This window comes from Drosophila obscura, unplaced genomic scaffold (genome assembly GCF_018151105.1).
Source record: "Drosophila obscura isolate BZ-5 IFL unplaced genomic scaffold, ASM1815110v1 contig_150, whole genome shotgun sequence".
In the NCBI taxonomy this organism is placed as follows: Eukaryota; Metazoa; Arthropoda; class Insecta; order Diptera; family Drosophilidae; genus Drosophila; species Drosophila obscura.
The window spans coordinates 6372756-6384321 of NW_024542736.1; the positions used below are offsets into that span (position 1 = coordinate 6372756).

The window sequence follows — 11566 nt, forward strand, 5'->3', positions numbered from 1 at the left end:
TTGTTAATTGATAATTGTGTGTGTGTGTGTGTTTGTGGGTGGAGTCTGACAAAGTGAGACAGCTACAATTTATAACAAAATAATCATAATTCTGTTGGGGAAACAGGCGATGCCTCTCACTCTCTCTCTGTCTCCCTGTAATATTATTCATGTATGTAAATGCGAATGTTTAAGGGTTGGAGTATCTGTGTTTGTGACAGAGGTCTGTGTCTGTGTGTGTGTGTGTGTGAGTGTTGGGGATCCTCCTCTCTGTCTATGGCTTTTGTTCAAATAGGAAAAGCCAAAAGGTGCTTAACTATGAAATACGATGACAAGACAAACGGCGGAGCCCCAACAAGCGACGTTTGCTGCGCGTTTTTAATTACCATAATTACATAACTGCACACACATACACACACGCACACTTACTCTTACACTCCCTCTGCACACGCACGGACGCACACTGAAGAATGTGGTCCGCGCCTGAAAGTATGCAATATTGTGGCAAATAAAATAGATGGAACATTAAGTTGGAAGGTAAGGCAGTAGTAACGTATCTATATAAACAATACCTAATGATTCATGTCTATACATCGATGCTTTATAGCAGCCTCGCACATATATTCGAACTATCTAAAGGCTGAAACTTACCTGCCTTACCTTTCATTTGGAATACCCTGTGACACCCTCTTCAACCTATCCAAAAGATGGTCTGAAGCAAAGGACCCTCTTAACTGTTGTTATCGCATAAACTTAAATAGTTTTTGCCAGCCACTTTGCGGCTTTTAAGTTATTTTGCGTGCACCACTTGAGTGGAGCACTTTTATTTTGGTCGAACAAGGGGTTCAGCAGGGGGCTCAAGGGTCACATTCTCTGCGTGTGTGTGCGTTTAAGGTGGTGTCTTATGGAATGGGACCAGGGCTTAGTTTAACTGTCTAACTGGCTCTGTTAATTAAATTGCAAGTCTACTCACACTCGCACGCTCGCACCTCTCAAACCCAATGCTTGGCCGCAAATTAAGTCAAAGGTTTTCATTTCCATTTACTGTCTGGAGAGAGGCGCTGCCTCTACCCTGCCCCTCTGATGTCTCCTGCTGCCGCTGCATAATTTCCACCACCCACTACTGCTGCTATTTGTGGGTGTTTTCCTTCTTGGCCTCGTCGCGTGGCAGCCGCGAAAACTTGGCTAAATGGTTTGCTATTAATTTTTCGTGGCATGTCGGTTATTAACCTGCCTCCTGTTTGCTACCTTTTCTGCTTGCTGTTCCACTCATATTATTTTTTTTTCAGTGGGCGTGAGTGTGCCATGGGCGTGGCTGACACAGTTTGGGAATCAGAACCAGAAACAGAGCAAGAATTGGTGTGGCGAAAACTAATTGAAAAATTGCCGAGGTAAGACTGTAACGCCTTGAAGTTTTTACTTAAATTAGGAAGAAAAGATTGCAGTTGGGGATTGGTAACTACATATATATGATTATCGATATGGAACAGAATATTTGAGAAATAAATGGATCAAAATACTAGAAGGGCTTAGCTCATTATCCCTTTTTCCATCTTAATATCTTTCTGGTCAGCCATTTGTCCATAGCTTATTGACTCAGGTGTGGGACACGTGACTGCGCCTGGAATTGGCTTAATGCCCATCAATAAGTTGATGATTTAAATTGAATTTCGGTCACATCTTCCATTGTCGGACAATCGAAGTGCATTTTGGCTTTCATAAATAAATTAGATTGTTAAATTGTCCCCGCTTCAGAGGCTTCAGGCTTAGTCCCATTCCGAAGTCAAGTCCGTGGCCCGATTCGGGTCTGTGGCTCCGTGTGCATGACTGCTCCGGCAACTGTCTGTCCTCCCATGCCACCTTCTGACCCCCAGTTCTCGTTGTAAATGCGGCTCGACAATTTGTATGTTTTGGCCAACTTCCCCTAAGCTCTGCTCTGCGTCTTGCCTGTTTGTCACTTTCTGGCCGTGTATTTGAATACGCTTTTGATGCTCATCACGTGGCCGGTCAAAAATTGCCTCTGGTCGAAGTCTGGGGATGCTGGTTCGGGTCCCGGCATCCCGACTACTTCGTGGATCAAAGGCGCATTTAAGCAGCTTACCGCAAAATGGAAAGCGATTGAAATTTTCATGAATTTGCCGTTGCCCCAAAGAGCCCACAATGCTCGTACCCTCCCCTCCACCACAAAAAATTTCGCTCGCATATGGCATTCCATTCACAGACTTGTTTGCCAACTTTTCGACCAACAATTAGTCGGAGCGGAGCTACGCTTTCCAACTGTTTTCCCCGCCGAGCCATTAATTGATTTTCGCCTTCGGTTTGGTTTTCAATCTTCCTGCGTTCCGCAAACTCAAGTTAAATGTGGCTAAAAACCAAACAACTGCAAACTACAGAAAAAATACCCCGGGTATGCACAGCAGCAGCAGAATCTCTGAACTTTGATTGCAAATTTCTCTGCCTTCATCGAAACATTTTGTAGCACACACTCCCCCACCACCCTCTATCACTCGCTAACATTGACTGTGGGTAGTCTCCCCATCTCACTCGTAGTTTTTTCTAATTTTTTGTTGCAGTTCGAGTCGGATTTTTCTTTTTTGAATATTCTCTTCTATCTAGCTTTGCGTGTCTGCGTGTCTATGTTCAGGGGCGGCTTGGGATGAGTTCGGATGGGCCATATAAGGTTTTGGAAAGTGCAAATTTTAACAATTAAATGATAATTATAATAAGATTAGGTTCTATCACGCTATGAACACCATCATTCCGATTGCAGAGTGGTGTAAATGTAGCATAACCATCATGCTCTTAACTTAGATATTCTCTATCCGTGGATGTCGGATATTTAGTGGGTACATGTATCCAATCCAAGAGAAACAACGTTGTACGCAGCTGTTATAGTCACTCAAACCTTGAGGCCGCTCCTGGCCCCTGCATCATATTCATTTTGCATTCTCCTATTTTCTGGATTTAGAGGGACCATTTTTTCAGGGAATGCCGGAACTGGCAAAAGTGTTGCTTGCAAATGTTTACAGTTTAGTTGTGCGGATGTGATAAAAACAATTTGATTGCAAAATAAACTGCACAGCGCACTGGTCGGAAAAGAGAGAGAGAGAGAGAGTCAGCTGGCAGCCAGAGTGAGGGGAAATGTAGAAGAGTTCCGTGAAAATTGATAAAAAGAAAAATCTGTGATTGGGCAAATGGCAAACAACGTGGTGTGCTGGAGCAAAAGCAGAGAGCACTGAACCGGAATGCAGATGGGGAAATGTTTGATTGAGTCCGAGTTCGTATTGATTTCGGACATCGGTAGGCGTACGCCAAACTGCAAACGGAAATTCGCCCAAAAATTTCACAAGAAAACTGAATTTTTGCTTGCATCAATGATACATATATACATATGTACTGTATTTATGTATGTACATATACATTTACTTTTGCACAGCTGCAGCTCACTTTCGGCTCAACATTTGATGGATGTTTGATAGCTCTGGGGCTCTGATTCAGTTCCGCAATCATTCTATGGGTGAATTGGTTTGCAGAGTGAACTCATCCACAGTTGTAAGAAAATTCCATCGGACATGATACGATGCGAGAATGTGTGGAATGAAAGGCACTTCCTTTGCAAGATTTTCTTTTGATATCAAACTTGCAACCTCTTTAAAAAACCTTTTAAACATTTTATGAATAAATGCAAAAAATGTTCTATGTAGTTTCAAATGTCCCTCCATGAATCATGTCAGGGAAATGTACTCAATAAGACTCAATTTATTATGTCCATATATTGGCCCTACTCTATAAACAATTATATTTCCTAATCGCTAGCTGACAATCCTATTTCCAGACCAATTCGAGAGCTGACTTTACCAATAACTGACCAATTAAATTTCCAAGCCAAACCAAATTTATTTCTAGCATAACTCCAATAATTGACTTCATTTAATGGCTCTGACAGTTTGTTAACTTTTGTAATGCGAGAACTATTATCGAATCAATTGAATCCGAATCAATTACGGCATTACCAGTGATTACGAGTGAGTTTATCAACTTGTTACATATTTTATTGAATATATTCAAATATAATAGTGGCTTAGTTTATCCATAACCTGCACCTTCATGGGGAAGGGTGCGTTGAACCCTGAACTACTGCTAACAATATCTCCTTAGAGTCTAAACGTCCTTTGGCCAAACCCCCTTCAGGTCAAATCTGTGTCAACTTTTGCCAGTTTCTTCGTCAGTGTGTGAGTTGTGTGATTAATGGCTACAGCTGGAGGGTCGGTCGACTTCTATGGGCGACTAATTACATAGAGACGGCATACGAAACGAGCACAAAAAACTCATTAACGCACTTGCAACATGTCCTAAATATAATATTCATAATAGTTTCTCCATCGCTGTCTCTCTTGCTGTTTGCGAAACATATGCAAAAGTTCCCAAAAGCCGTAAAAAAGGACAGCTAAAACTGAAACTAAAGTAGAAATAAAAACATTCTGTATGTCGGCCATAAGCGTAAACTTTTCTGTGAGTGTTGGCTTTATGCCAGTTCCGTATGAATGCGGGTGCATAATGGTGGTGGGTGGTGGTGGGGGACGGGACTCATAACTCCACGTATTCACATTACACATGAGTGAGTGTATTTGTGAGTGTTGGTGTCGAGTGGAGAAAAGTGCATGTTTTACCTGAATCACTGTTAGTTTCGGGATACTTTTCCGCTTTTCCGACCGGGCAATGTGTACATAAACCACAAACGTGACAACAAAAATGCGGGCGCCCTTTTGACATTTTCCTCTCGGTAAATATATGTAGTATGGGGGTATGTACATATGTGTATACACGTGTGAAAAGTGACAAAAGCATTGACAGGAAACAAAACTGTCCACACAAAAACACAGATACACAGATACAACTACAGATGCAAAAACCAAGCGCTTGTAACGTTGGCCCCCCAAACCCAAAAAAGAACCTTTACTGCGGCCAGGGATCATGGTCATGGTCGTGCGAGCAGATAAGATGCGGGATTCGAATGCGGATGCTTAAATGTGGATGTGGATGCTCGGATGTGAATGCGCCAGCCAACTTTTATTGATGGCCGCAACCGCAAACTTTTTGGGGTCATTTCTCTTCTTGTTCAGGTCCTGTTAGTGCTGTCTCATTGGGTGCCATCGTTGGAACTAGTTTTTACAAGCACTTTTTATGGGGAATTTAAGAGAGATGTTACTGCTGGGATTGCTAGGATCTGTACATTTGTTTGAATGGAATTATTGTTGCTAAATGATCTGCAGTTATATTCCTTACATCTTTATCTTTATTATTATTATATTTCATTCTAATTCCTTTTGCAGCTTCACAGCGGAACCACTCAGCTCCATCGATATCTGATATCCCCATCTGTCTCGTATACCCCTAATGCCTGGCCCTTGGGTTCTTTTGTGGGCTTAGCCAGCTGTCAGGCGACTGTCAATTGTTAATTAAATGTATACCCATGGCCAGATGTTGGCCCCGAGTTCACTTGATTTGCGACTCTCCTCGGTGCCGGACTGCTTCTGTCAGCGACACCCACAGCCACACACTCTCCAGACATTTGTAGATACATTTATTGCCAAAGTTTCGGCCAATTTATGTTGGCTTTATGTTAATATTGTTATGGCCTTGACAGTTTTATTGCTCTGAACTAATAACTTAATTGACACTGGAGATGCGCATGGGGGAGGCTGTGCGGATGTGTGCACCTGTTGTCCTGTAATAGTAATTTGTAATTTATGCCCAACGCAATCAACTCGAAAACGAGTAAACGAGCCTCAATTAATGCTGCACAATTTGATTTATTGGCTCGTGAGTGAAATCAACAAATTAAAAATTAAATGAAAGCCTCAAAGCCTGCAGCTCGTATATAGTATATCGTATATAGAATTGTTTCTGTTAGTTGTCCGAGCCTCCAATTATGGCCAGAATGTCCATGAATATGTTTATTATATCCAAGTAGAGATTTAAGGCCGCAAATATGTACTCCTCTGGACTGATGGAGTAACGGTGTTGGCCACCCATCATCAGCTGTGTGTCGTAGATCAGGTACATGGAGAATAGCAAGGCGCCGGCCGAGGCATAGATGAGGGTGAGCATGCTGCCACCCACAAACACAGCCACAAATCCAAATATCAAGAGTATCACCAGCAGGGTGATGAGCAGGCCCCCCATCATGGTGAAGTCGTACTTTGTCTGCATGGCGAAGAGTGTGAGGGCCAGGCAGACGGCAGCCGTGATGCCCACAGCCATCAGGACCTCCATGGGACCAAAGCGGCAGGCCGACACGCCCAGCAGCAGCGACTGGGCCACGGTGAAGCCGCCCAGGAAGATGAAGTTCATCGGCGTCTGGCGGCGCAGACTCTGGCTGCACACCAGCCCCAGCAGCGTGGCCAGCATCAGCAGCAGGGCCGACCAGAAGACCCAACCATTCTGCAGGGCGTACATCTTGACATTGTCGTTGAACACAAAGATCGACACGACCCCAAAGGTGGCCACCAGTTGGGCCATCAGTATAAGGTACACCTTGCGGATGAATCCCCGTCGGATGCTGTCATTGCTGAATCCCATGTTCTTCGGCTGGCCCTCGGGATCGTCGGAGCCATACGATCCATATGGCCCCAGGGGCCCCATGGCGAGAAGCTCTGCTTGGTGTCCTCCCAGATTTCCGTACTGAATGGGTTGACTGGCGACTTGCATTGTTAATTCTTCTTTTTTGTTTCGTTTTTTCTCGAGTGTTTAGATAGACTTCCAGGTTTCAACTAAGGAAAATAATCAAGGGTTGATTGGAAAGTCGGAGATGGTTTGAGGGTCAAGCCGTCTTTGTTACTTGCTATTTGAGTAAATACAAAAGCTATGAATTCCCTATAAGATCTGTTCCCAGCTCCTGGCCACAAAACACTGAATTTGAGTCGACCGGCGGTACAAGGCGACGAATGTGAATCGAAGCTCTGATCGAAGCACACCGGAGAGACACCCAATTGCATGAGATCTGCGCAGCATGGCCTTTCGGGCTAATCAGAATCATGCAGGCGAGAGCCACGTGGCTACTCCTCTCGTGCAACTCTGTAGCGACATCTAGAGCGGGACAATTGCTAGTACCAGCAGATAAAACGTTGAGAAGATTACGCCGGATAATGGAAAAACTTTGTACGGGTTTTACTACACTGTATTAGTACAGTTATTAATTTCATTTTAAGCTAAATTACACGCGCAAAATCCGCCAGCTTTTGTCTCAGATCCGCACATCGATAACAAATTTTCCTATCGATAAATTCGTAGCCATTTTTCTAGACCCGAGTCGAGCTTGTGTGTGAAATTGTAATTGTAAAACGTAATTGCTAGCAAAAAGCAACACAATAATGGACTATCAGCTATACCGAACGTCCACCCTGGGCAACACGTTGCAGGATACCCTCGATGAGCTCATCCAGGTTAGTGTCTCGAAAGCTGCCTTTCCGCGTGTCTCCAATGCAAGTGCCAACTCTCTCCATTGCAGAGAGGTGAGATCACGCCAGTCCTGGCACGCACGGTGCTCCAACAGTTCGACAAGAGCACCACCGAGGCCATCAAACAGAATGCAAAGTCGCGCCTCACCTTTAAGGGGACCCAGCTGCATTCCTACCAATTCTGCGACAATGTGTGGACCCTTCGGCTGAAAGATGTGACATTCAGCGAGAAAACCGAAATCCTTAAGGTCGACAAGGTGAAAATTGTGGCCTGCGAATGCAAGGGGGAGAACAATGAAAAGAAATGAAGAAAGCGATAAAAGAAATCACTGTTTAGTAAATAAAACAATAAACAAATTAATTCAGTGTCGTGTATAATTTTCATTGTCATTTGTATAACAAATTGGCAGCCTTTCTCAGTGTTGGGCTCCGTAGAAAAAAGAGAGAGATAGAGAAAGGGCCTCGAATTTGCAATTGGAGTTCTGGTTCGTTCTAGTTCTTTCTACTTACCTTTTCTTCCTTTGTTTCTTGGTTGTTCTTCTTAATATTCGGTCTTATTAATTTTGTTTGTTTTGAATCATTTTATTTGAATAATTTAACCATAAGCACGCGCTTCAGCAACTCTTAAGTATCGATAGTATCGATTCCGTAAAATCATTCCTGATAAAAATGCTTGGCATAACCAAAAACAAAATGAACGAAACGAATCTGTTCCTGCTTTCAACAAGAATGTTCTCAGAAAATAATTGATCTGATTCCTTTAGATCACGATTCGTCTGGGGAATAAGAGACCTTTGGCCATTCAACAATTTGAAGTATTGGGAGAAGCTTTAATGAGATTCAGACTATGATCACGATGAAGAACCTCTAGGTTGGGGCATATTGGTGACGCTGTTCACGGGGAAGCAGATCAAGGGCTTTAACCCAGTTACATCGGGTGCTGGAGAATGCTATGAGCTGCTTTGCCATTAACCCGTCGGTCCGCACATCACAGGACACACAGGATCCACGCAACTGTCAACAGAGTGATATCCTCTCAAAAAGATGACCTCTCAAAAGTAATGTTTAGTTTCTCAGAGATAAATAAAATAAAAATGAAATGTTTTAAGTGGCTTCAAAGAACTTTGACTTCACTCTAGAGTCAAGATTCTAGACTCTGCAAGCACAATCTCCTTGGTGAGTGGGTCAATAGTTTATGGCTTGATCTTGGCTACCATCAGATTAACAAAAGCAACGGAAACCAGGACAGGTGGTGCTCACAGACCCCAAAACTCGGGCTGAATGCCCTCCTCCCATCCACATCTATGACTCTCTCACTCGCTTCTGCGCCTTGACATAATTCAGCAACAAATTGAGAGCTTTTTTTTCGTCCATTTTTTTTTGGTTGGTTGGAAACGAAAATGCTTTTCAGTATTTTCAGCACCTTTGTGGGGCTGGAGTGGCCGGAGGAACCGATGGAGGAGTGCACTTGGCATTTTCTGATTGCCACACTTCCCCATTTTGACGTAGTTCTCTGGAGACTCTACGCTCGACATAAAAAGCCTTATGTATATAATTCCTCTATGTGTGGTACGAAATTAGGGGAATCCTGCACACAAATTGAGTTGACAGTTGGCCAAAATCTGGGTTGTTTTCCCTTTTTGGTCGCATGTGAGGCCCGTCAATTGCTCCGGAATTTGGAAAGTGACGGTGTGCCCAGACACATTTGTGCCACACATCAATCAAAGTGCCATTTAGTGAGGCCATGCCCCAGGACACGGGCCAGGGTCTGACTCTAGCACAACACGTGTTGCTTTTTAAAGTGAATCCAGACCCATTCCCGTCTTCCCATCCTCATGGTAAGCCCTAAGCTTTTGTCAAACAACTATCAACAAGTTTTCTTTTGTCTCTTTTTTTTTTGATGTTTTATTTTATATTTTTTTGGGGGTAAGGCAAGGGAGCTGAGTCCCAAAGCTGAAGTGCGTCACGTGTCAAGCTAATCCTCGAGGGTCGGGACTGGGCTAATGAAAACAGCCTTAGTCACAACAGAACAGGGCCAAAATGGTCGGCATGGGAAACATCTAAGACAGGGTGCGCCCACAGGGGCGTGGCTGACTGGCTGGCAGTCATCTATCAACACTTTCCAAACTTTAAATGAGTTTTCAAGCGACACAAAAACTTTGGCCCGAGCCCCGAAAAAAACAAAACAAAAGTACCGCCAAAAACTAAAGAAATCGTAGCGTAGAGGGGAATGGCCGACAGGAATGGCCACAAAACGCAGTTGAACCACAAAATCGATGACAAAAGACCGAAAGCCAACAGCAAAATGTTGGCCAGAAGTTCAACAGAACCCCAAAAAATACAAAAAAAAAAAGGCAAATGGGACACGAGCCAGTGATTTTGGCTTAACAAATACTTGCCAAACAACCCATAACGAGGTAGCCAACAACCATCAACGAAATCTGAACAACGACCAGTGTCCGGCACCGAAAAATATTAGGTATATAAGTACATAGATATTCTGGTGTTGTGTATACTTATGGTAGAGGATAGTAGAGAGTAGAGCCATTGCAGTTTAATCTATGCAAATCCACAAGAAAAACTCATTTTGCGGATTTAAAGTTGATAAAAAGTACGCTGCAGCCCCAGCAGCAACAGCCCAAAATATCCACAAGAAATGTCGTTGACAATATCCGTGGTTCTCCGTCTCCTCCTCCGTATTTGTGTATTCACCCACCCCACCCCACAACACTCACAGTTATTTTATGGAGAACCACACTCCACTCCGCTCCGCTCCAGTCGACTCCGTTCCGTGTTTCGTGTGAATTTTATGCGGAGAGAACTCAATTCTTTTCGAGTCTCGACTACCGAGGCCCCATTTCCTTTATTTTATGCATTATTATGGAATATTTTATGTTCACTCTGGTTTTATTTTCGCCAGTTTTTTTGTTGTTGCTTGTTTGTCATTGTTGAATTTTTTTGCTCATTGCAGAGTCGCGGCACTGGGTAGCAGTTCTGGCCCCATCCTTAACCCTTTGTCGCGGTCATTAAAATTTACAATACGCCAATGGCAAGAACCTCCATGAGGAGCAACTGCACCAGCAGTCGTTGAGTCGCTGTATTATTTTAGATGCAGTCTGGCCACGCTCCTGCTCGGAGCAACAATTAGTTTTTATTTCTGGCGAGCCTTTATTGTTGGTGATAATTAAAGACAGCTCTGAGCTTAAACTGAAGGATTGTTAAGTGATAAATACTAGTACATTAAAAGTGATGAAAGAAAAATTTGTAGAAAAGGCATAATGGTAGTGCTGCTGTTGCTCCTAGCCTCAATTTTCTGTTGCGTTGCCAGATAAGACAGCATGAAAGGAATCAACCATGTAGTGGTGTAACTGAAGTACTTGATTTACATAATTTGCCTTGAAAAGGTACATAAATGATTAAGAAATTAAATTATTATTATTAAACGGAAAATAAACATGAAAATCTGTGTGAAATGTAAGTTTTCCTTTCTTACCTTAAACTCTATTATATGGTCAGTGAATCCTTTATAAACTGTATACTTTAAGACAGGATTCTGTCCACTTTCGTTTATTCAGACCCTGCTGCTGGGTCACCTCATGCATACGGCAATCCCATTTCCATTTGCATCACTCAGTGGCTGGAGGTCTGTCATGCAAATTGGCAGCTTAATGCCCTTTTCGGTTCAATGACTCCATGGAAAATCAAGTCTGGGACACTGTGTGGGGAAAGTGTTTAATATGCTGCACATTTTGTTCGCCTGCGGCTGCTTGCAGTTCACAATTTTCAGCTAGAAAATCATACCCATTGCCATTCTCTTCTACTGGCACAAATATTTTCCAAGCAAGCAAAAATATTTGCCAATCACACACACACAAACACGTAGAGAAAGAGAAAGGAGAGAAGAGAAAGTGGATAAAGAAACAAGATTTAACCGCAAGATATCCATAAGTTCATGGTCATTGGCTCATCATCGAACGCACTCAGACAGTGGTCCATGAAGGAGGAGGCGATGGAACCGCTACATCTCCAGACAATTATTGAGGCAGAGGATTTGGCTTCCATCTTCTTTTAAACTCAAGTTAGCTGCATTTTTTTTAAAGCAAGTTGTGCACTTTTCAGTGAACGCC

At 43.1% G+C, this 11566-nt stretch overlaps 2 protein-coding genes across 2 annotated transcripts; one reads left to right on the forward strand and one right to left on the reverse strand.

Moving 5' to 3' along the window:
- Window positions 1-5830: 5830 nt before the first annotated feature.
- On the reverse strand, window positions 5831-6769 carry LOC111070586 (protein lifeguard 1). Its single transcript, XM_022361252.2, has one exon. It carries the CDS (start codon window positions 6688-6690, stop codon window positions 5890-5892), a length of 801 nt encoding a protein of 266 aa, XP_022216944.1. The 5' UTR covers window positions 6691-6769; the 3' UTR covers window positions 5831-5889.
- Window positions 6770-7158: 389 nt separating this feature from the next.
- Window positions 7159-7791, forward strand: LOC111070595 (transcription initiation factor IIA subunit 2-like). The gene is made up of 2 exons (XM_022361264.2): window positions 7159-7424; window positions 7490-7791. Exons 1-2 carry the CDS (start codon window positions 7353-7355, stop codon window positions 7745-7747), a joined length of 330 nt encoding a protein of 109 aa, XP_022216956.2. The 5' UTR covers window positions 7159-7352; the 3' UTR covers window positions 7748-7791.
- The last annotated feature ends 3775 nt before the right edge of the window (window positions 7792-11566 follow it).